Genomic DNA, 26,305 nt, shown 5'->3' with positions numbered 1-26,305 from the left:
TTGAGACAATGGTTTAGAAAAAGCCTCTTATTGATTTCAGAAAGTCTACACATACCACAGAAGAAATATTACTTGCTGTGGCCCTTACCTCCAGGACTTCATGGACCAATTGGCTACAGATTTAAAAACTTTGGGGAGACAGACTTAATGCTGATCCAATTTTCTTTGAGAGGGAAAGTCCGAGTCCAAATATCTGTTGTATCTGTTGTCGTGGTTACCTCCTTTTTTTGTGCCCTTCTCCAAAGTCAGTCTCCCTCCATTGTATTGTCCCTAGTTATGATGAAAGTTTCTCTACAGGTTAAAAATTACCACTCAATCTACAGCCTTTGGGACATAGAGGAAACTTCCGTGGCTTGTTAAATCACTATATTTCGGTATTTCACACAGTATATGCTGCTGATATTTAATCAGAAGAAACAACTTTTTTCTGAAACTAAATTGTTACTAAGGAAATTACAACTATTGGACAAGAACAAAACATAGTCTGAAGTTTGGAAAAAGTGCTAAGGGAAAATGGGGTAAAGTTTGATGCAGTCACGAGGCCCTTTATACTCTTTTTGATTAAAATTTGCCTGGTAAACCACTTTCTGGAAATAAAATTTAATTCCTCAATGCCACTCACACTCCCCAGGGTCAGGGCATTCAATAATAAATGGGATCTGGATAAAATGCGTTCTTCAAATATAATTATTACTTTAAATATCATATAATGATAATGATTATCTCGTCTTTAAAAGAGTCTTTTACTTTAAGAGATTCATACCAAAATATTTATAGATTAAATAATATGTCTTGTATTTGCTTCAAAATAATGCTTGTGTGAGTAGGAGGGAATACGTGGAAGTATAGCAAAAAGATTGAGTGGGAGATAATAATGTTTGAATCTGGGTGATGGCTACTTGGGTGTGTATTATACCACTCACTCTACTTTTGAATATGTTTGAAATTTTCCATCATAAAAAGCTCAAAAATAATATAATGGTCACCCTTAGAGTCAGTCAGTTCTCTGAACGTTATTACTTTCCTGAAAGGCAAATCACTCAGAACTACGTGGCAACTGTACATTATACTCACTACTCACTTCTGGTCCCCTAGCTCTTCATTTAGCAAGCAGTGTTGGCAAAAAGTTTTAACTTTCCAAGTAAAAGCTTCAGGGAATTCAGTTTGACAGGATGAGTGTAGAAGAATTTATACGAAACTTGTATATGTTTCTGCAGAAGCCCTTCCTGCTGGATCAAGGGACCTATATATTCATATGGCAGAAACAAGGTGGGGCTCTAAAAAGAGCGGAGAGATTATGGACAGAACTTTGTTTTATTAGTCTCTATGAGCCCTGGAGTCAAAATATATGTCAAAAGATGTTTATAAGATTTACTCAATTAGAATTCTCTTGAAAATTCTATTAGGTACATTTTCAGTACTCTCTTTTTTTGCAAAATATCAGAGTTTCTGAGTTCAAGTACAATTTCACCCAGAAAAACAATAGTACTCCCAAATGTACTGATTGTTTTAGAGTTGGTCTTTGTTACATCACTGTTCACAGATATGTTATGCCAATTTTTCAACCAGCTCAGCAGCTACAAGATTAAATAATAAGGTAGAGACCATTATGGTAAGTATAGGTATAATTTTAGTTATAGATGGAGAGATGGATACTGTTCATAAGTTGTTCAACTATTTATGGGAATTTTGGCATGATGTTATATATTCAGGCCGTGCTGGGTCAAATCTCAAGTCTTGACATTCTCTCTTACAGCATAGCCTTGGGCAAGTTATGAAACCTTTCTGCATCTAGTTTTTCCCTAAGGTCTTTCATTGTGTGTAAATTAACTAAATTTATGTTCATAAAGGATCCAGAACAGAATTAGTTCTTGTGCTTATGAAGCTGATAGTAATAAATATGCTGTTAGACTTCAATCCTAGAATGTTAGAGCTTGAAGAAAAGACTATGATTGTGTAGTCTAATTCTCTTATTTTATAGTTGAAAAAGCTTGAAAAAAAATGCCAATGTCCAGGTTCCACCACCAGAGAATTGGGCCTGGGGTAGGGTCCCCAGGCAAATCTAATGTTCTCAAAGGGAAGAAAACCATGACTTACAAGTTACAGGAAACTGTCCTACTGGAGGCTTTTCAGCTTCACTCTAGTATCTGGCATCTGGATAGGTCATTCTATGTGGGCTCTCAGCCCTTCTCCCAACATGTCTGTGCATCTGCTCCTTCTATGTTACAGCAGAATAATACAAACATATAATCAGTATGTTCATACCTAATATTTATAACTGTGAAAACCTCTGATTTTTCTTTCCCAGCTTAAAAATACTGGTGTGTTTTAACATGCCACTTGTGAAAAGGCCAGCATTGCAGGGGTAGAGGTGAAAGCAATTTGCGTAACTTCTGGAGCTTAGAAAGGAGCCTGAACCAATCCTGTAATAGTGCTTTGGACAGTAACAATTTTCTGCCATCTAGTGGATAATTCGAAGAATAAACCATACCTTTCCTTTTTTTTTTTTAAAAAAAAAAAACAGCATATTCACAAAACTATGACTTCTAAGCATCCTGCCACTTTTTTTTTTTTGTTAGTAAAACAACTACTTTTCCACAAACAGTTCCTGGAATTTATCCTTTCATTGATTTTATTGATTGATTCTTTTAATGTAAAAAGATATTATGCCTCCTTTTAAAATGTTGCTAAAATGGTGGGGCACAGTGGCTCAAGCCTGTAATTCCAGCATTTTGGGAGGCCAAGGAGGATGGGTTGCTTGAGCCCAGGAGTTGGAGACAAGATTGGTCAACATGGTGAAACCCCATCTCTACAAAAAACACAAAAATTAGCCAGCCATGGTGGCATGCACCTGTGGTCCTGGCTACTCAGGAGGCTGAGGTGGGAGGATCGCTTGAACCCGGGAGGCAGAGGTTGCAGTGAGCTGAGATAGCACCACTTCACTCCAGCCTGGGTGACGGAGCCAGATCCTGTCTCAAAAAAAAAAAAAAAAAAAAAAAAGTTGCTAAAAAATGTGGACACACAAAATATAAATTCAGCATGCTCCATTTCTAAATGTTTGCCTACTTAAAGGCCTGTAATACAGATCAATGTGCTTATATTTGGCTGTTTCTAAAGTTTCTCCTTTCTAATTTTGGAGGTCGTAATGTCCAAGGTTAAGAGCCTGGGCCCTAAAGCCAAAGCTCTTATTTAAAACTCTGGCCTTCTTGTAATAACTGTGGTATCTTGGAGAACTTAACTTCTTTGTGCTCCAGTTTTCCTATCTGGTAATGATAGTATCTACTGCATAAGGCTACTGGAAGGATGAAATTCATGAGTTCCTTGGTGTTCAGTGTTATTAATGCTTTTATCATGATTGTTTACATGTGTATCAATGTTTACCAGTTTTGAGGAAGAAATTCAGAAGTGACTTGTCCTGTGACTCAATTCAATTTTAAAACTCAACATTTATTTAAGTTTATTTTATACTCAACATTATGGGAAATACAAAGCTGAATGAGACAGTGCCCTATTTTTGAATCAATAGTTTCAGATGACTATAGGATAATTAACTATATAATTCAAAGCAAATATAATGAATATGAGACAAGAATTGTCATAAACAAAATACATATGAGGGGAGTGAATATTTCCCCTTGGAAAGGTTGACTTATGAGTGATAAATGGCTAAATTTTAATAGGGAATTAATTGCATGAATGGCAATGATAGGGAGGGCTACCCAGGTAGGAGACTATTTTGAGCAAAAGAACAAAGTTGAAGAAAATGCAGTATTTATTTTGGGAGCAATAAATAATAAGATATGGCTAAAGCAGAATGTTTCTTAATTCTTTCACCCAACACTTATTTCAGCACCTTCTCTGTACTAGGTTTTGTTCTAGGCAATGAATATTTGATGGTGAATAGAGCAGACAAAGATTCCATCCTCAAAGGTACCTATTCTAGTGGGGAAAAATACTGATAGAGTAGCCTAGGAAGAACGATGAGGCCAGATTTTGGAGGGGACCTAATGGAGAGCCAGTAAAGGCTGCTGAGCAAGATGAAGCAATAATCAGATGCTAATTAAGAAGTATTGATCTGGTGGAGGAAAGGTGTAGGGCAGATAAAAGGATGAGACCATGGAGACACAAAAGCATATTTTGATAGGAGATAATTTAAAGCATCTAGATGAGAACTAATGAAGCTTGAACCATGGAAGTGAAAAGGAGAAAACAGTCTTAACAGACATTTAACAAGTGAAACAGGACCTGGGACCGGCAGGAAGTGGGTATGTGGGAAAGGGGAAATGGTAACACTAGACTTTCTGCAGAGAGTGGAGGCACCATGTGTTATTAGCGTCACGGATATCATAGACTCTGGAATCAGATCTACACGTATTGTAATGACTGGAGCCAATTATTTTCCCTCTTTTAACCTCAAATTCCTCATCGGTGCAATGAGAATAATGTAAAATACAAGTTTATTAGATTATTGTAGAAAATGAAGGCAAGTGCATGTCACATTCCTAGGGACACGGTGAGTGCTGGAGGTTCTTACTGGGGGAGGTAAAGAAAGCTAAGACAAAGCCACCTATACCTGCCTGCATTTCTTCAGATGTATTTGAAGGGGAGATTGTTGTCACTTTAAGGTAACAATTATTCACAAAGAAGATAACTAGTTGAAGATTTTCAACAATTATTGTACATTATGATTACAAACTAAAGGTCCTTAATATTTCTTTTGAGAATCAAAGTAGTTGTGGGTTTTGATATTACTCTCCTCACAAACTGACAAAAGCCTCATATTGGCAGCTAGAAACATATTCCTTATGAGAGATAATAGAAGATTTTATGAAAAACCCAAGAATGAGAATTAAAGTTTCAATACCCAGAGTGTTTTTATTTCTCACAGTTTTAATATCTGTCTCTGAACATTTTCTAGCTGTGGACTTGTATTTCTGTTCTTAGAAGCTATATATTGAGTTTAATATTGGGGCATAAGGCAAGAAAAATGTGGGTGTTAGTTAAGGACCAGGTAAATGGAGAAAGAAATGCCTAGATGTTTATTTTCTAGAATTCCATCCAAAGTAATTATATTAATATCCTAAACTTATATCCACTAGGAATTAGTGCACATTAAGAAAAGGAGAACACTGGAACAGGAGAGGTGAAAGTGTCAAAAAAAAGAAAAAAGAAAAAAGAAAAAATGCTTAATAAGGAAGAACAAGAGAAATGAAATGCTGTACCATGGGAGGATTGAGGCAGCCTATAAATGCTGTTCTGGTATGATAAAATAATTTAATATGTCCAAAGCTACACATACTCAGCATAGGTTAAAGTAAAATTGGCTGCCTTTTTGAGAAACACAGAGAATGCATTTTGCAATTTAAGCAAAGTAAGTACAACTTCATTTCTAGCTGTCTGTACGCAAATGACACAAAACTTGGACAGATTGACTCCAAATTTGGCAGACATATTTAGGATGGTCTGACTTAACAAAAAGCTATGCAATGCCTAAAACATCTACTGTGAGGGCCCTAGAGGAAACTTCAAATACAGGCAGTTATTTTCCAAAGCACCTGAAAATTAAGTGTCTCCAGATACCCTGTGACTGTTGGTTGAGAAAGGCATATTCTATAGATTAATAGTATATGGACAGAGGAAACAGTGGTATCAAAATAAAAACTTCAATGAAGATACTTGAAACTACAGGCATTAATTTGCCATCCAGCTGCTTCTTCCATGGGCAACTCTATACAACATGATTGAGGCCAATAGCAAAAGGGAGTTACATATTAATGATGACTGTTGATAACTGACACTGGGAGAATATTATAGCAATAATATTTTCACAACTAGAATTTAATTCAGAAAGTATTTATTGGCTGTCTACCAAGTGCCAGACACTTCACTAAGCACAGAGTTTATCAAAGATGAATAAACACATGATCTAGGGTGGAGTGAGGGTGAGAAGGAAGGTGAAGATAATTGACACTTTAATAACTTTATAATATGTTGAATATGTTCCAGGTAGATGTAAAGCAGTTTGCATATATTTCATTTCATATTCACATCAAACTTTTTGAGGTTTATACTGGAAAATTGAGAAACCAAAGTTGAGAGTTCGGTAACTTAACCAATGTCATATAATAAGCTAGTGACAGAGCTGGGATCTGAACCCAGCTTTTCTGACTCCAAAAACCATCTTTTTTAACCAGGTTGCCTATCACTCCTAACTGCAATATAAACCAAGTTGTTTAAATTTCTCACAGAATTATAAAAAATAAGTTGCAGGAAATGATTAAATTTTGCTAAGGGATATTAGTAAAGATTTCACATAAGAGGCAACTTTGATCTGGGCTTTAGAGGTTGATTAAAATTTTGACAGGCAGGCGAGAGGAAGAGAATCCTAAGCAGAGGAAACAGCATGGGCAGGAGCACATAAAAATTAAAGTGAATGGTATTTTGGGGAAACAAAATAAGTCTGCAAGGGAAAATGAAAAAATTGTGGCTTTTCTTACAGGACTCAGATGTAAGGAATTGGTGAGAGGGAAAAGCCAAGATTAAAAAATACCCAGCTTTATTGAGCTATAGTTTACATATCATACAATTCACTCATTTCAAGTCTATAATTCAATGATTTTTAGTAATTTTATCAAGGGGTACAATCATTACGATAAATTAGTTTTAGAATATTTTCATTCTCTCCAAAAAGTTTCCTCATGATCATTTGCAGTTAATTACCATTCATGCCCCTAACCCCAGGAAACCACTAATCGACTTTGTCTCTGTAAATTTGCCTGTTCTGAGCATCTTGTATACATGGAATCATATAGTATGTGGCCTTTTTGTCTGACTCCTTTCACTTAGCATAATATTTCCAAAGTTCATTCATGTTGTAGCATGCATCAATACTTCATTCCTTTTTATGGTAGAATAATAATATATGATATGGCTGTATCATACTTCCTTCATCTCTTTATCAGTTGAATACTTCGGTTTTTTCAAGTTTGGGCTGTTATGAATAATGCTGCTGTGAACATTTGTGTGGACATATATTTTCATTTCTCTTGGGTAGATATGGGTGAAATTTCTGGGCTTTATGGTAGTTTTATGTTTAGCTTTTTGAGAAACTATCAAACTGTTTTCCAAAGTAGCTGGATCATTTCCTAACATTTTCATTACTACCAGCAATATATGAAAGTTCCTGTTCCTCTACATCCTTAACAATACTTGTTACTGTCTGTCTTACTTATTATAGCCATTCTAGTCTGCGTGAAATGGTATCTCATTGCAATTTTAATTTGCATTTCCCTAATGACTACTTTTCATGTGCCCAAGACTTGAATTCAAAAAGCTCTATTTGGATGATGCATTAACTAAGATGAAGAACAGAGGACAATAAGTAGAATTTGGAGGAAGGATAATAAAGTTATTTTTAGGTGTCTGCATGACATTGGTTTGAGATGTCCAAAAGGCAATGAGAAACTTGGGTCTGGAACTCAGAAGAGAATTCAAGGCAGAAGATGTATATTTGGAACTCAGCTATCCAGAGAAAGCAATTGAAATCATGGAATTAGATAAATTCAAATTCACCAATAGAGAAAATATAGAGCAAAGAGGTCAAGAATATTTAGGAATATTTGTTTTTAAGAAATTGATAGAAGATGGTGTGCCAGTGAAAGAGGCAAAGATTTAGGAGACATAGGAGAGAATGGTGTCATGGATGCCACTGGCAGAAAGATTTTGAAGAAACTTGAGGAAGCTAGCAATAGCAAGTGCCTATCTCATAGCAGACAGAAAGTTGAAGAAGCAATCATTGACTTTTGTGGCTACATATTAGTTGGTGGTGTCTAAGAGAGTAATTTCTATGGAGGGGAGAAGACTAACTGTAGTCCTTAAGCCCAAAATTTTATCAAACTTTTCCTTTTTTGTTCATATATTTTGCCTCTTGTAACTATCTTGTAGTTTTGGAAAGTTTTTATTACATAGGGAAAATGAAAGTTTTAAAATTTTAATTTTTTATTTTATTTCAGAAATGTCAAAATTTTTATCACCACACTCTTTTTCTCCATTTTTCTTCTATCCATACTCCTTCATTCATTTCCTGTTTGAGAGGTTGGGTTGAAGCTCTCAAATAAACAGACTTATCAGTGATGCTACAGAGGCAAACAAGGGATACGATGTCATTTGTTAAAGAAGGAGTAAGCCTTAAGGATTCAGTGTGTGGAATTCCATAAATATAAAACTTTTTGTTTTTATGTGCAGCAGGAATAGCATTTAATGTCACTGTTTGAGTCATTGGATGAATGTCTGCTGAGCTCATTAACGTTCCTCATTTAGAGAACCGTTTACGGACATCCACTCCATAAGTTTGTTAACATTCGTGGGAAAATATTTGACCCAAATACTCTTTGCTCCTCGGTGACACAGATCATAATTCTATCACAGCGAGCTGTTCCCTTTCTCAACCACAGTGATATAAAATCCAGTCATTTCAAATACATGTAAACTCTGTTATTTCTTTTATAGACTCCAACTTTGAGTCTGAATCTCTTGTTTCTTTTCTCTCCTTTTTGATTTCCTCCATATTGAATAGAGTATTTGGTCTAAAGCTTATCAGCCAAAAAAATTTAGAATGATTTTAATTATCATACAAAACTTCTCTAATTCTCTCTGGATGATACATTTTTGGTACCATCTAAGAAGCCACGTGGATGACTTGAGTGGATGGACTCATTTCTAAATTCTTTTGAGATGGATGGTTCAAATGAAGACTTGATATCCTCTCTCCTTGATATCCTTTTTAAAATGTTGACATAACACAATACAGATTCAGTAAATTCTGAGAAGTCATAAGGCCATATCTATCCTGGTGATGTATTTTCCCAAGTCTTGACAGTTCTCCTTTACCTCTCCCTGAAAAGAGGACCTCAAAGTTCCCATACATTTTTTAATGGTGATCCCATTTCAGTCAGTCCTGCAATGTTTCTGGTAGGATAATGAAGATCTAAAGACTTAATACTCCTGGAAGAAGAGGTTTAGGATAAAAGTAATACCTAACAACTGTAATTTCTAGTGATATTCTGACTCTTTCATTGAAGAGACACTACTCCAAGACATAAGGTTTATATTGTGGGTCCCCATAAGATCTTTACTTTTCAAAACCATGTGATTTAAAAAGTGAACTAGAAACGTTTGATGAGGTTGTTCTTCCAAATATTCTTTGTGGAACAGGTTTGGACGTTAAAAGAATTCAGCATCCAAGATTAATTCTGGAGAGTAACTAACTGATACTAATAATATGGATTAAAGTTTCATGAAGATTTGTGTAACAGACATAAATTTTGCTTTAGATAGAATAAATAAGGGTTTAAAGCCACCAAGAGTTTTAGCAATTCCTTACATATAAAAATAAGAAATTAGCAACAGACTACCTGCATCAAAGTAGAAAAATTCAGTTGAAGTGGGATTTTTTTTTCATAAAATATTTTCAGAATCACAGAAGTAATAGAGGTTTTTTTGTTTTGTTTTGTTTTGTTTTTTAGTTTAGAATATTTTAACATTTTATTACTGTCAGAGCATAGCCATAGATCTCCTAGTTTAACAGAAGAGAGATTTTGTTTGGGCCAGACAATTCTGTTTTATGCCTGAAATGGTATCTGAATATATAGTTACAACTTGAATGTTGTAAAAACAGATGGGTAATAGAAGGTAAAAGTCATCATGTTCCTTTATGTAATAGAAGTAGAAACAATACAGAATTTATTCCACACCTATTTTGTTTACTAAACAGTTAATGTAAAAAATAAATCTTTAAAAATAATATGAGTAATATAGACTATGTAAAATGTAAATTTATTCAGTATAAGAGACTTCTAAAAACCAATGTATAAAATTAGCAAAAACTGTATCATTATCATAATAAACATCTATCTATAGATGTATTACAGGCTATGTGCTTGATTAAATATATCTAGAACACACTGTAACAATCATTTTCTTTTTCTCTTGAGATAGAGTTTCGCTCTGTCGCCCAGGCTGGAGTGCAGTGGCGCGATCTCGGCTCACTGCAAGCTCCGCCTCCCGGGTTCACGCCATTCTCCTGCCTCAGCCTCCCCAGTAGCTGGGACTACAGGCGCTCGCCACCTCGCCCGGCTAGTTTTTTTGTATTTTTAGTAGAGACGGGGTTTCACCGTGTTTGCCAGGCTGGTCTAGATCTCCTGACCTCGTGATCCGCCCGCCTTGGCCTCCCAAAGTGCTGGGATTACAGGCTTGAGCCACCGCGCCCGGCCAAACAACCATTTTCTTATTTAAAAAACAATTAACAATATGCCAAGTAGATTAAAAATTTTTTTCTTAAATTCAAAAATGGTATTGCTAACATCAAATGTGTTTTTGGATTGACTTTTCATTTGTGATATTAAATTTGGCAGTGATTTTTTTAACCATTTGTGATTAGTGTTATGCATTTTTCATAATGGTAGGCCAATATTTTACTCCAATGAACAATCTAGTGTTCCATTTTTTTTAAGTTATAGCAAAGATGTGAGCTTTGAAGCCTGAATTGTAACATAACCACATTTTACTTAACCAGTGGAGCTCGTTTGTCCCAATTTAACACTTATATAAAATGCCAAGTTAAAATTGAACCCTTGGGCATCCTAGTCATTATTATTGAAGCAGAAATATATTTTTGCTTCTTTTGTCATCTTTAATCCCCAACATGACAAAATAAAATATTTTGACTTGTTGACTTTGCCAACAAATATAACTCTTGGCCTTCAATGCCTTTTTCCTCTTTCTTTTCACTTTTGTAGCCATTAACCAAACTTATTACTGCAGTAAGAAAGTTAATCCTTGGAACCTTGCTTTCTTTGGTTCTATTCCACAAAGAATCAATAGCATAATTTCCCTCAAACACTGCAATAATTACTTTCTTCCTTTACTTAAGAACAGTTGGTAACTTTCTATGGCCTGTTATATACACTTTTTATCCTAAGAGTTAATATCTCCCTTCCTCTGACTCTTTCTCTTTTAGCAGTCTTATTTTCTCCTGCTCTTCGGCACAGTCTCTGCTACTTCCAAGCCATCTGGTTGTTATTGGCACGTGGGATTTTGCTTTTAACTTCTTTCCTGCCTATGCAGATGTCACCTTTGAATTACTGGGAACCCACTGTTTCCTGAGGCAGTCCATTTCATCTTTGGATAAGTCCATTAAGAGAGTTTTTCTCTTTGTCACATAAACCGTATAAATCAACTATATAATTTTTACATTTATCTTTGTGTGTATTACACAAAGACCTAACGAAGTCTTTTTTCTTAGTTGTTTTGTATATGTGTCCTGTGTCTACAGTGGTGCTTTGTTTAACCTGTAGGCAAGGATCTCTGCATCACGCACTTCTGCGTTTCCATACCCTGATCCATCCTCCTATCACTCCAGAACCACAACAGTGTAAGCTCTAACTTTTGGCATAGTATAGTACATGTTTAATGGATGTTTGATGTGTAGGATACCTTCTAAATGCAGAACTATTCATATGTAAAAGTACATATATTTATACTTATGAAAGGATAATAAAATCTTTAGGAAATCATTCTGTGAATTTTAATTGTAAGGCTAGAATACAAGTCTCATCATGTGCATACTCACCCCCCCCCCACACACACACAGTAAAATGCCTAAACATTTCCAATTATTTAACTAAGAAAACATTACATGTTGTATACTTATCTATAATTGGTTAACAGAGAAGATGTTACATGTTATATATCTATCTAAACCTAAGTGGCTTAGTTTTCACTATGTGTAATGTACTATTATTTTCTATATCATAGATTTAGTTTTACCTGTGAAATTTCATATAATGCAGAAAAAATATTGCTAGTTTTGCCTGTATTTTGCAAAGAGAATATGAAAACGTATCTTGGCATTGTTAACCCCAAAATACATTTATAGTGTTCAAATAGTCTATCTAGCAGAACATTTATTAGTATCTCTAAATTGTTAACATCCCTGAATGTTCTTGCATTTTAAACTATTTCAAATATTGTTTCCATGACAATTTTAATTGAATCTCCTGTGATGCTATTTTGGTAATTGTGATCAGCAGTATCTTATAATTAGATTTTAATCAAAACCTTTAATGCTCTAATCTATAATCTGAGAGAAGACACTTATATATCTATGCGGGCTTCTTCTCCTGACCTCCCTCTACTCCACCCAAGAGATGCTATAACCAATGTGATAACTGATCATGGAGAGCAGAGGTTGCTCTCCATTTGTCCCAAGTAATGTGGAAAATATCCAGGGGCAGCAAGGTAGGGTCACGATCAGTTAAAGTCTGGTATAAAGATAAACCTGGTGCTGGACTTCCAACTAAGGCTGTTTACTTCCTGTGTGATCAATAAACACTGACTGACTTGTAGGACGGTGGCTTAGGGTTAGGAGTGCACCTCCTGGTTATGCAGCAGATTGAAGCTGGGGGCATGATTGACTTGGGGTAAGGTGGGTGGCACAGGTGTGGGGGAAGAGTGGGGAGGGCTCCCCTACAGTGCACATTATTGTGCTGCTTTGCAGGTTCGGAATTATCAGCAGTGAATTATTCTTTTTCAGTTTTTATTATTACTAGATTTCTTTAAAGCCCACTTTTATGTCTGCCCATTAATCATCTATGTAATTTTAGAAGGCAAAATGCATGAGGCACAGAGCTAATTATGCATTCTATTATGTCTTTAGATATCTGGATGAAAGTCATGTTCCAACACTCAATCCCTTCCCTAAAACTCATTTCCACAAGTGATGATTTAATGATCTATTTATTTTAAAGGTTTGCCTTTAGGGACAAAGATTATCCTGGTTAACTCCACTTGAAAGAATGACTGTTATTTCATGGAATCTGTAAGCGTTTAGAAAAATCACTGTGGACTTTGAAAACACATTTAATACAAAATGTGTTGAAACCCATGGTTTGGCTATCCCTAGGTAGAAATGATCCCCTTTATACCTACGCAGATTATGAGAGCCATAAAGTCTTCAATTCTCATATTCCATTGAGTAAACACAGAGCTAGCAAGCTGTGGAAACTGTGTATGAGGACAAATTGTAGCTTTGTTTTTAATTCTAAAGTCAGTATGTGTGAACAAAAAAAGAATGATTTTTAAATCATAACAATTCTTAAATGTGATAATTGCTGATGAATTTACTCTGATCACTTTTGTTCTTTTACCATTCATAGCTAATTTATCACATTACATATAACCAGGAATGCAAACACTAGTCTCATGCATACCTCTCAGTTTGAGCTCTTAGTTTTTCTTTTACTCTTCAGGTGTGAAAAACCTCATTCTTCAGTAATTACATCCACAGCTCCTAGGTATATGTCATATATTTGATTATGAAGAGATATTTTCCTATGTTTCTAACAGCAGAGTGCAGTATTTTGCAAGGAGAGTTGTCTTTGTGATTTAGCATATATTCATTTCTGTTCTACTGTGCTTTTTGTGCCCTTAGAATACAGTTCGATCAAACTGTGTGCAAAAACTTTTCCATTCTAAACTACATTAATATTTTCTAAAACTTAAGTCAAAAATAAGACTGCAACTGAATTCTGGCTTTAGTGACAACAAAGGCAAAGTGGATTTTAGGTGGGAAAGGACTGTCTCCTAGATGTCACTGTCCATCCCGGAGCCACATTTTTGGCAGAAGATTTCCTTGTTTTGGGTCAGGAAGCCTTTACCCACCAAGGAGACAGAGCACTTCCCGCAGTTAAAGCATTCGCTATGCCACTGGCTGTCTTGAAAGCAGATAAACTTGGCACCTGTGAGACCTGTAAAGGAATTGGAGAAAAAGATTAATCTATCCTTTCAAGGAACAGCTTGAGCATTCTATCATATACTCCTCTAGGAAATGGAGATATAGCCATGAGCAAGACAACATAGAGGCAAGTAACCCAAAAAAGAATGCTGCTTCCTGGGCCTGTGTCCATCTGGACCTATCCGCTGTAGGAAAGTTCCACCTATGCCACCCAACCAGATTCGCAGCCAAATTCTGCCATAATCTACAGAAGAAGGCAGAATGCTGATATGCAAGTCACGTATTTTTGGAAACAGATAAGGATTGTCTAAGCTGGATAAGAAAATACAGTGTAGCGTAGTGGAAAGAAGGTATAGGTTGTAAAGCCAGAGATAGCTAAGTATGAATACATTTCCTCTTTTTCTCTATATGACTTTAAGTTTTCTTAGCTGCAAAATTAAGACAAAATGAAATAAATGTGCACTTTCTAGGCTGACGTCCGATGTTGTAACGACTTTTCGTTTTCTTTCCCCTCATTTTTCTGTGCTTAGTTGTACTTAGAATACATCCTGGGGTCATATGGTTTGGGACACTATTTCTAGAAAGCCCAAAATAGAGAATTTTGTCTAATCATTCAGCTATCCTAACGTGGTGGCCTTATTACCTCGCTCAGAGACAACTTCAGCTTTTGTTGAATCTGACCAATGAAGCCACGTTATCCAGTGATTGGTTTCTAAGGGCTTTGTCAGACTCCTCCACTTTAACCTGGGCCTCCCTTGAGCCACACAGTTTCTTTTAAAAGTAGTAGAATTTGAATCGTCAGTGAGGGTCTGATCTCTCTCTCCCTAATGTGATTCCAGGGTATAGTTCAAGAAACTGATTTTGAGAAGTTCCATAAAGGGAGAAAATGTTTAGGGTTTGGGAAGAGGTTGAGATGCCCTAGGCTTGAGTCTTTATTTATTTCGTGTTTTCTCCCAGTAATCTTAGTGCTATTATTTGCTCATCATCCATGGAGTGAGGCTAAAAGAGTTATATAATTCATATGTAATTTCCAAATACTCCATTTGGAATGGTGATGTGAAAGGGTGAATAGCATTCTATTTCAGATACATTCTTCTTAAATAGGATAGTGAACTTTTGTTTCCATCGTAACAAACTTATTTGATGTCTTCATATATAATTTAGTAGTTCATAGAGAAATTTACATCAAATTCCTCTGCTTTCCTTGATTAAATTTATAGCTCGCTTATCTATGATGCTATCAACATTACTTCCTAATAAATGTAAATTAATTATGTACTACTTAATTCCCTTAATGTTATTCAAAACGTTAATAAGCTGACTGCAAGAGTAATGTTCTGTATATACATAAATTATGCTATTCATAAAACTATTACTATGTCTAGCATTTTGATACTCATGAGTTTTTCTTAATTTTATTAGTAAGCCTTGTACAAGTGGCAAATATAAAAGCAATTCTTCCAGATTTTATGAAGAAGAAAAACTAGAAGCATCTGACAACTTTAAGAAAGGGCTGAACCAACATGTGAGACGTTTGCAAACTGTTCCAAAAAGGATATGTTTACTCCCTTAAGTCATGAGGGTTATTTGCAGTAAGAAAGTCATCCCTGAAGCGGGTCTCTGGCACCTGTTTTATCTGGTTTCATAGGTTTCTGACAAGTCAGTAGAATAAGAGCTGGCATTTGTTGAGTGCTTGAATGTGTGCCAATCACTATTCTAAGTCTTTATGTGTGTTACCTTATACAGCCCTCACCTTACCTTCATGGGGATAGATATTAGCATCAGTTCCACTTTGCAGACAAAAACTGAAAAATGAGAAGTTTAACCACTTGCCCCAGGTCACCCAGCTAGTAAGCAGCAGACCTACTATTTAAGCACAGGCCAGTTGTCTTTAGAGTCTCTGCTTTTAACCTCATGAAACTAAGTTTGAGTTTCTCTTTGGTAAAGAACATGGTCAAGAACATTAGCATCGCTCTCTGAAGAAACCACAACATTTGAAATTCCTTTTCCTTGAAATAAACAGAGATGGAAGAAAGCAAAGCTGCTTAATTGCTTGTTTTATAAATAAGGCAAATGAAGGCCCCCCACCCTGGAAGTGAGTTAGTCACCCATGGTGACACAGCAGTGGGGGCAGGAGGACCAAGTCTTTTGCTCCTCAGTCCAGAGCACTTTTCATGCATGAAGCTGCTTCATTTATCCCTGATAATTTAAGGGGTTAATCCTATCTTAAAGGAGGAGAAAATATGGTAGCTATACCTGGAGTTTGTTCAAATGAAGCAGTTCAATGTGCTGGGTTTTAAAAATTATACTTGGTGATTTATAGGTAGATTTCTCAGAGCTTTTTAAAAAAATTAATGGATTAATTAATCTTAATTGACAAATACAAATTGTACATATATAATGTGTTGTTTTTGTATATGTATACATTGTGGAATGGCTAAATCAAGGCAATTAACATATCTATTACCTTATCATATACTTTTTTTGCGTGTGGTGAGAACATTTAAAATCTATTCTCTTAGCAATTTTCAAGTATATAATACATAGTTGTTAACTATAGTCACTATGTTGTACAATAGATCTCTTGAAATTATTTCCCCTGTTTAACTGAAATTTTGTATCCTTTGACCAAGAATACCTAGCTTCTTAAAGTGATATAATAATCAGATGAATGCCAATTTTCTGAAGACATGTGACAGTATCAGATTTCCAATGGTACATCAGTTCAAATAGCTCAATTTTAAAGAAGCGGTACTACAGGGTCTATAGATATTTAACAATTAGATCAAGAAATATTAAAGTGAGTTGTAAGTTTTTGCAGGCATTTCAGTCTCTGGTGTCTCAATCAAAAAGTTTAGAAAAGAGATTAAAATAGTTATTAGACATTTCCTGTGGACTGATGAGTCTGAATAAAATATATAATATTGCATTTAGATTACTTTTGGGTCAGATTGTTTGCTCTTGATCATCCTCATATTTTTGTGCAGAACAACGTTGTTTTTCCATCTCAACTTTAAAAGCCTGGGCTCAGTGATCTGGAACAATCTATGAGAAAAATCACTTAGGCACATGAATCTGTGATATATCAGAATTGAAACTCAAGTTCAGGCCTTGTGTAGGCTTTTTGCAGATCAGTATTAGCCATCTGGATGCCCAGAGAATTTTGAAACCTATTTTGAGTTGTTAATTTCCTTATTTTCTCATTGAAGTTCTCCTTTTTTTCTGTCCCGATTCAAGAAAAGTATTGTTATAAAATAAAGGGACTGTGATTGCAGATTTTACTAGGGAGATTCTGGAGCTCCAGGTACTGTTGGATATCTGAAAGTCCCATTTTCTAACTAAAATCAGTGGAGATAGTGGCTTGTTCTCTTGGCTATAGGAATTGCCAAATTTGTAGAAGGCAGGAGAGCAGGGTGGTTAAAAGCATGGACCCTGGAGCCCAGTGGTGTGAGACTGCTAAGGCAAGTTCTTGCAAGGGCCAGAAAGGTGATCTAGCTGAATGATGCAGACAGGGTGCAAGGAACAGAGAGGGCATGCCCAATGCAATTGAACAGCCACTAGTTCCATATGATGGTGACCCTGCTGGTTAATGTGGAGACAGTTTGCTCACCCAATGGTAGGTTCTTCCTCTACTTTTAGCTGCAGAGATGGATTTTACATTTCCAAACATGTTCAGGCCAAACATCACCTACCTGCTGGCCAGATGTAGCCTGTGGGCCAGTGTGAGATCCTGACACACATGGTGCTCCGTCTAGAGAAATAAGACCATGCTGTTTTTTCTGGTGATGCCCTCCCTTCCCTTGCAAGTCAGTGAAAGCCTGCCAAGGTGGGGCTTGCTGTGAAACTTTTTCTTTCGTTTGAAAAGTGCATGAAGACTCAACTTTTATTTTGTTACATATTTGAAGATGAAGAAGGAGGAAAGGGATAAAATAATCTTTAATTCTATGGTATGTAAACTGAATTAAAAATTGAAATATGATCTAAGAATACTAGGAATAGAAAGTAGATATACAGTTCTGACACATTATTAGGTGACTATAAATTGCCAGAAAGAATACCTGCTGGATTTCTCAAGTGTCATGCTAGTTTCAGTTCCTTTATTATAGGATTAGCATTTTAAAGGTGTCTCTGAGGAAAAGATGTATTTTTTTTTACCTTGAAAACCTCTTTAACGTGGATCGATTTATCATTAAGAGGGAAATTTTTTTTTCAGTAAAATGCTATCTTGTTTTCTTTCATCTACTCATAAATGCACTTCATAATTGCACGTGAATAGAGAAAAGAGAGTAATACATTTGTTAGAAGCATCTTAAAATGAAGTTTAATTAATTACTGACCTATGTTACCTTAATTATTACAGCTTCAGATGTTCTATACAATAGTGGAATTTAATTAAAACCTTCCTAACTAAAGGATGCTTGGTCCTATTTTGGAATTAAGCAGGATTCTGATTTATGAGTACTCTTTCCTCCCACTCAAATCTTAATGAGGCTGCAAGCAGACCTCCTTGTGAAGGTCTTTTACTTAGAGTCAGTACCATTAGGTTTAGTAGGTAGTTACCTTTACTGAGTATAGACACCCAAATTATACTTTCCTTGAATAATCCATGTAATATTTATGCTCATATATTTGCACCCACTTGTGTTTATCTCAAAAGGAAACATAAATGAAAGCTTCCCATCCTTTAATCGTATTTCCTAAATTAACTAGACAGTGTTTCATATAGCCATAACTATCTCATGGCAAGATCATATTGAACTGAAGAACTCACCACTAATGGGTTTGGAACAGGCTACACACTTGTTGGCATAAAGATGGTTGTAGCAGTCCACGCAGAATGGATAGTCGTCTCTGGACATAAACTGCTCTTCACAGAGATCTTTCCTACAGCCACTACACAGAAAACACTCTTTATGCCATAGCTGGTCACAAAATGTTATCCCACCTGAAGTTATCACCTGCCAAAGACCACAGAAAAGGCAATGACCATGGGAGCCATTACAATTCAGATCATTTCATGATTCTCTTGAGATCCTAGTATCTCTGGGGATTAAAGGAAGCAAAAAGAAAAAATAAAAGATCATTTCATGTCTTCTATGTCCACAACTGGTGCTTTCGGCTACTCTATTTTCATCTTAGGATGTTCTTTTCCTCAAAAAGTCATTAAAAAATTAATAACATGAGAAACCAAAGGTTATAGGAATTAATTGGAAGTAGAAAGAAATAAAAATTATTTTATATTTTTCTCCTACAATGAAATAGAACAGAGGCAGGGCCATATTGGACTCAGGAAGATGGGGGAGAAAACCACACACGTTCTTTATTCACTTCCTCATACTTCTCTGAATTTTCTTAATTTTGGTTTTTAAAGATCTGCTGTTAGAGCTATTTTCTATACTATGTTCTTATAACTACCTATCTAACTTTAGGGATGCTTAAAAGAATTCTTCTTTTTCCTGAACTTTTTACACCAGGTACAAGAATATCCAACAGCAGTAACTCTGAAGGGAATTGGTAAGCACCATTATTTGTTGATAACGACTACCATTTCTTAAGTGTTCTTTCAGTCCTTAGCATCGTGCTAAGGATGACCTCTTCTGAATATTCTCAACACCTCTACATAGTAGAGACTATTATCTTTCCCTCTTTTCCTATGAGCAACTACTGAGGGTTACAGTCATTAAGTTACTTGCCATCGCCACAGTGAGCTAGGATTCAAACCTGCATGGTCTGACTCCACAGCCTGCGTGCATCACCATTAATACCATACTGAGTCAAGGTTACCTTGCACAGATAAGCAGTTGAAAATCCTTGCTGAATGAATGAATAAATACCAAAGAAAAAACTAGTTGGAAAGCGATTCCAATATTGTATCTAGCAATGGGGCGTTGTGGGAATCAGAACTCAATGGAGTGAGCCCTGGTTGTACATTGAGCCTTAAGGTGTTATGTGAAGTGTTTTGCCAGAGATGTAATTAGTTCTGCATGAGATAATTTTTTTTCCTAAATGAATTTAATCCATGAATTCTACTTTTTAAAAGGCTGAGAAATCTTTATTTAGAATCAGATGGATAAATATTGGGCAATTTTTCTCGTGTAACTATTTTTAAGCCATATCACCTTTTGAATTTACAGCTAATGAGCTCTTAGAGTTGCTGCAGATATTGGAATGTGTTTTTGTAAATTTTTGTAATGACTGAAGCAATGGGATATCTGAGGTGGTTCCCACAACCTTTGTATCAAATTAACTAGATAGTAAAACATAGAGCCTATTTTAAGCCACCTCCTTGTTTACAAACCCGAAAATGTTATTTGTCTGTGACATAGACTTGTGAAAAAATTATTCTAAAAATATTTTTAATCGTATAACAAATATCTTAGAAATTAAAGATATTTGATATGAAAGATATTTTCCTAGAGGAAAAAAGCATACTATTCTGAATAAGTAAATGGGAAGCATAATGGTGTGATGGAAGTAAAGCAATTTAAAATACCCCCTACTGACTTCCAATGCCCTACAGCAGACACAGCAGAATTCATGATTCCTTTGATTTGTTTGGTCTAATGATTAGCAGGCAATGCTTAAAAGATCTGAAACTTGAAAAATGTATTCACAGCAAAATAAAACTACCGAAGACTGTTTAATTAGAGACAAGAAACTCTGGAACATTAGAAATAGTTTGCTTGTGATTACATTCCTTTTGAAGAGGTAGGAAGGTTAAGATGAAGTCTAATATCTAAGTTTGGTTTTCACCACTGATTGATCCCAGGATTTAGAACAAGTTTCTCCTCTGAAAAAGTGGAGGCAATAATGATTTTGCACTCAGTAGGTGACAGATGAAGAATTGAAGAAGACGTTTAACTCCTTTTGAACCTTGAGGAGTTCGAATTTGAAGGGCTTGTAGTTTAAAATCATTTGCTTTCTGGAGGAAAATAAATCTTAGTGTAACAAAATGAAATCTATGGATTTTAGAGCTTAAAAGTTCTAAGAGCCTGATTGTCAGGTCGTTTTTTCTTTGTTTTAAGAAAATATTTGGGTTTTGGTTTGGGTTGAAAAAAATTGTTTAGATTGGATCATCTTGATCAAAAACATATCCAGCTTTTTAGAAAAGGACTTGTGGTTTTAAAAACTAAATAAAAAATAATCCGGTATGTCATAATCTGTCTACTACCCAATATAAATATTTTGTAAATGTTTGGTGACTTCAAATCATATCCTAAATATAGTTACAGGCTCCAATAACCTGGGAAACATCAGCACTTGGCCTAGACAGTGCTCAGCATAGATGTACTAAAGAAGCTTCACTCTTGAATTGTTATAGCATTGAAAGAGACACTATATTGTATCCAATAAATGATTTTAAGATAATTCTCACAAATCTCATTACTGTTTTAGTCTAAGTCTTTAAGAAATGAAGTCTAAAATTGGCTAACTCAGTTGTCTCTCAAAACAGTGAGATGAATCTATTCATTTTATTTCCAGCATGATTTTAATTTCTTTAATTTTTAAGTTTTGTATATTTTTTAGAGATAGGATCTCGTTGTCACCCAGGCTGGAGTACAGTGGCTCAATCATAGCTCACTGCAGCCTTGAATTTCTGGACTCAAGTGATCCTCCTGCCTCAGCCTCCCAAGTAGCTGGGACTATAGGCACATGTCACCATACTTGGCTAATGTTTAAACTTTTTTTTTTTTTTTAAATAGAGACAGGGTCTCACTATGTTGCCGAGGCTGGTCTTGAACTCCTGACCTCAGGCAATCTTCCGACCTTGGCTTTCCAAAGTGTTGGGATTACAGACATGAGCCACCATGCCCAACCTCCAGCATGTTTTTAAATGCTGTCATTGGTAATTCTTTGGAATTCATATGTCACATGGTCATATGGCTTGATTGCTGCTTGTAAAGTCATTTTCTAAGCTAGTGTTTTGGTAGAGTAATGAAGGTCTCAGTCATAAGATTATTTTATATCATGTTGTCATCAATTACAATTCTCAGCCATCAGCATTGTATAATTTAATAATTATAACTTAGTATAGTATATTGCTTCCTCTTTAAATGAAGTACTGGTATTGGTTATGCATGTTAAACAATCACTGCATGTGTGTATATGTGTATGTGTGTTCACATATGCGGGTGTAGAAAGTGGTAGTGTGACTTCCAGCTGTCCAGATATACAAACGGGCTTAAGAGTTCTCCCAATGTGGCCCATAGATAAAAAGTACTTTGAAACCACTATACTAATCCAATGTATTTTCATGATTTAGCTTTCTTATGACAATTTATGGTGTCATTTTAAACTTATGATGCCTCAGAGATCAAGGATTTCTTTGAGAACATCCCATATATATTATATGGAATGCAGACAGGCTTCATCAAGGTGTTAGAGCTACCTTTTCACATAAAAGCTTAGAGGATAAAAAAAGAATTGGATGAAGTTTACTTCAAAAAAATCACTTTTTTTTTTTTCTCTTAGAAAATGTTTTTTGAGTGGGAAGCCAAGTCAGAAGGCTGTACATGATCCTGGAGCTGGAGTGAAGGAACTTGCTGCCCTTAGTCTTCTTTCTGTCTTTTGTCTGCTGAACGCCCCCCACGATCTTGGCACTCTCTTGAGCTGATTGCTCTACTCTTAGGAAATACAAAAGCTTCAAGTCAAGAAGACATTTGCATTGCTGAGAAAGAATGTGAAGAGTTAAACGCCCTGTTTAACTTGGTTCCCTTAGTCACTTTGTGAGGCAAATCCGTATTTCTCTGAAACAGTTAATACTGAATGGATCAAAAATTATTTTTTAAGAAACATCTGTATTCAAAGAGAGACCTGTGCTTTCTCTCAGAATACGTGAGATCTTGTATAAAAGCAGTGAATGGGCCAGGTGTGGTGGCTCATGCCTGTAATCCCAGCACTTTGAAAGGCTGAGGCAGGTGGATCACCTGAGGTCAGGAGTTTGAGACCAGCCTGACCAACATGGTGAAACCCTGTGTCCACTAAAAATACAAAAATTAGCTGGATGCAGTGGCAAGCACCTGTAATCCCAGCTACTCAGAAGACTGAGGCACGAGAATCTCTTGAACCCGGGAGGCAGCGGTTGTAGTGAACTGAGATTGTACCACTGCACTCCAGCATGGGCGACAGAGTGAGAATCCATCTCAGGAAGAAAAAAAACAAAACAACAACAACAACAAAAAAAAAACAGTGCAATGAACTGGAATACCAAATCACTTGAGCTGTTTGGAATATTAAATTCTTGCTGTGGCTGGAATTTTATGGTTAACAAAAAAAAGATGGTTATCGTCATCATGACAATTAGTGGTTTGGACATGTTGAAAGTCCAAACTACTATGGGTGTGTGATTGCAGATATAGCGTAACAATATCAGTTCATTCCAAATATACGATACAGCTAAAAAGAAATGGTCTGAGTTTCCATAAGCTTCACCCTCTTTAGAAAATTACCTTCTTACAAAAGTTGCAGTAGTGAGCAAACTCCTTCTCAAAACACGGCACACAAAAATTGCCACTCTCTTTGGAGATCAAAGGCTTTGTCCCTATAGGTTGTCGGCAATTCTCACACACAAAACAGGTTTCATGCCAGTAGTTTCCTTTAAATTCCATTTTGCGGGAACCTGTACTCCAAAATTAAGGACCTGTTAGTATAAGTCAAGCATAATACAGATCAAATTACTTTACGACGTTTTAAGTTAAGATGATAAATGAATTGTCCTTTTAGAAAAATAGCATTTTTTCAGTTTCAAAAAAACCCATTCATCTGAGGAAAAAAAAAAAGAAAAGGTTGGTAAAGTTCAGCCATGGTGATGGAGAATCACTCTTACACTGAAAAGTCTTTCAAGCCCTTCAATAACCTATAATCTGGAGATGTAAAAGTACTTCGAATGAAGACTCCTAATCGTTTTACATGGTTTGGATAAATTGGGCCATCAAAATCATTACAGGGGTATTAAAAATGCCCTGAGCACAACTACTGAGACTACGCTGTGCAGTTATGGCCTTCTAGAAATTCTCTGAATCCATAATAAGAAAATGAGAGAGCAAGAGTGAGACAGTAAGATTGAATTATGTTCTTATGCTGCTGTCCATAGAGATTGAGAAGAAGATCAAAATATAAAGAATTAGTCCTTGCCAAAAGTGGAATGATATACATGAACCCTGTCTTCCCTAAGAGAGAATAACAATGACTGATCCCCAAAACAGTTTGTGTCAAGCTACGAAATGACAGTTGGCCCCAGTCGCCAATGATGAATCACTCTTTCTGATGCCATTCATTATGCCTAGGGCACTGCGTTTAATGTAGTATTATTGCTATAAATTTTTCTTTATTTTATGGGTGAGGTTCTGGTTTGAAATGTTTCAATGAATTAGACTTTATGAAAATACACAGAACACTGTAATTTACCTATTCAAGGATAATGAATGAACAATCTTTTTATTTCTAAGGTACACGGAAGGAGATTGAGAGAGTAAGAAAGATGTCTTTCTCAAAACCAGGGTTTTGGGAGCTGCAGCACTCCTCATGTGCTGGGACTTAATGAAAAGCATGGCAGCTTCAGTTAGAGACAGGAGCCCCCTTGAGATCCTACCAGGCATGATGGTCCTCTTGCAGTGGAAGCACTTGGAGGAGCATTCGTTAGAATAGCACTCCGTGCACAGCAGGCGCTCATCCTTGGCAGCAAAAGGCTTTTCCACCAAAGAGTGATTGCATTTGGTGCACTTGAAGCATCCTTCGTGCCAGTGCCGGTCTTTGTAACAAAGATCCTTTGAGACAGTAAATAAAAGTTAATTAAATGTGGTTGTGACAAAACAGGACATTTTATAAGACAAAACTGAACACTCCTGGGACTCTCATGTCAGTAGGTTGTGCTAGTAGCTTGAGGGAAAGTTGTTACTGAAACTGTTACCCATAGAGAGGAGACTCTCTGGGGTAATTAAGAGCTAGAGCCCAGGGCTTTCTTGGTGGGTCACTTAAGGCAGCTGGGAAAAAACAAATGAATTCTCTGCTGTGTCTTCAAAATTTGCCTATATTCTTTTTATAAACTACAATAGAGGTTTTTCGTGGAATGATTTTTTAAAATTTTGGGGTACAATGTTCTATTACTTTTTCAGACTTATCTAAAAAGCAAACAAGGCCGGGCGCGGTGGCTCAAGCCTGTAATCCCAGCACTTTGGGAGGCCGAGGCGGGTGGATCACGAGGTCAGGAGATCGAGACTATCCTGGCTAACATGGTGAAACCCCGTCTCTACTAAAAATACAAAAAAAAACTAGCCGGGCGTGGTGGCGGGTGCCTGTAGTCTCAGCTACTTGGGAGGCTGAGGCGGGAGAATGGCGTGAACCCGGGAGGCGGAGCTTGCAGTGAGCCAAGATCACGCCACTGCACTCCAGCCTGGGAGCACAGCGAGACTCCGTCTCAAAAAAAAAAAATAAAAATAAAAAAATAAAAAAAATAAAAAGCAAACAAAAAATAACATCACCTAAGTAATGCAAACGCAGAAAGAAAGGAAGAAAGACAGAGAGAGAGAGAAAGACATTTGGATGATGGAAGGAAGGAAAGAAGAAAGAAAGAAAGAAAGAAAGAAAGAAAGAAAGAAAGAAAGAAGGAAAGAAAGAAAGAAAGAAAGAAGGAAAGAAAGAAAGAAAGAAAGAAAGAAAGAAAGAAAGAAAGAAAGAAAGAAAGAAAGAAAGAAAGAGAAAGAAAGAAAGAAAGAAAGAAAGAAAATAAGCATGTCGGAGGAATGGGTGGTAGGAGTGAGAGCTATCAGTAGGGCTTAGTAGAAATAAAGCTGATTTTACATCAGAAAACAGATTTTGAATCCTTACAACTTCAATTCTTTATGCATTTATTTATACCCTTGTCATTCCAGAAATAAGAAACACACCCAGAGGGTTACCAAGGGCTTGGAAACAGCAGGAAAATTCTAGCTGTGTAACTTTGGACAAATAGCTTAACATCATTAATCTTTAGCATTCTCAGCTACCTTATAAGATCACGTGAGGATTAAGCATATGTTGTATTTCATAGTGCTAAGTGTAGTGGCTAGAGTTTGACTGCTGGTAACTTTTAAGATCTTTGTATATCCAGTAGCAGAGAAATGATGTTGAAAGTCAACACTAAAGGAAAAGAGGCACTCCAACCCACTTGTTTGCTGTTCATATGCAGTAATTCTGTAAATTGTGTTGAGACTTACCTTAGAATCGGATTCAATTGGTTTTTTGCACTCCTCACAATAGTTAGAAAATACACGATCATAACATGTAACACAGTACGTACTGTCATCCTTTAGTACATATTTCTTCCCAAGAAGTGATGCTGTGCAGTATTGACAGTAAAATTGAGCAGTTGTCATTTTGGTTTGATCCTGTGAATGACAAAGTGATTCATGTATATAAAAGCAGAATTTTGTTTATAGGATAAATGATGAAACCTTAATGTAATGTGAGTGAAGCATTCGGATGAATTTATATTTTCTTAAGCAAAAATCCACCAATTTAGGAAAATATGCTTCT

General features: G+C 36.1%; 1 protein-coding gene across 3 annotated transcripts in view; it reads right to left on the bottom strand.

Annotated features, from left to right (window-relative positions):
* Positions 1–13,568: 13,568 nt before the first annotated feature.
* FHL5 (four and a half LIM domains 5) overlaps positions 13,569–26,305 on the bottom strand; it is a 52,331-nt gene continuing 39,594 nt past the window's right edge. For all 3 annotated transcript variants that reach the window (XM_003897929.3, XM_003897930.3, XM_009205691.3), the window contains 5 exons: positions 25,987–26,157; positions 24,384–24,558; positions 23,242–23,411; positions 18,564–18,750; positions 13,569–13,805 (listed from right to left, as the gene is read on the bottom strand). In XM_003897929.3, coding sequence (XP_003897978.1) covers positions 13,642–13,805; positions 18,564–18,750; positions 23,242–23,411; positions 24,384–24,558; positions 25,987–26,145 — 855 coding nt within the window. In that variant the 5' untranslated portion in view covers positions 26,146–26,157 and the 3' untranslated portion in view covers positions 13,569–13,641. The remainder of the gene's footprint in view (positions 13,806–18,563; positions 18,751–23,241; positions 23,412–24,383; positions 24,559–25,986; positions 26,158–26,305) is intronic.

Source organism: Papio anubis, chromosome 6 (assembly GCF_008728515.1).
Source record: "Papio anubis isolate 15944 chromosome 6, Panubis1.0, whole genome shotgun sequence".
In the NCBI taxonomy this organism is placed as follows: domain Eukaryota; kingdom Metazoa; phylum Chordata; class Mammalia; order Primates; family Cercopithecidae; genus Papio; species Papio anubis.
This window is presented reverse-complemented; position numbering and strand designations above follow the sequence as displayed.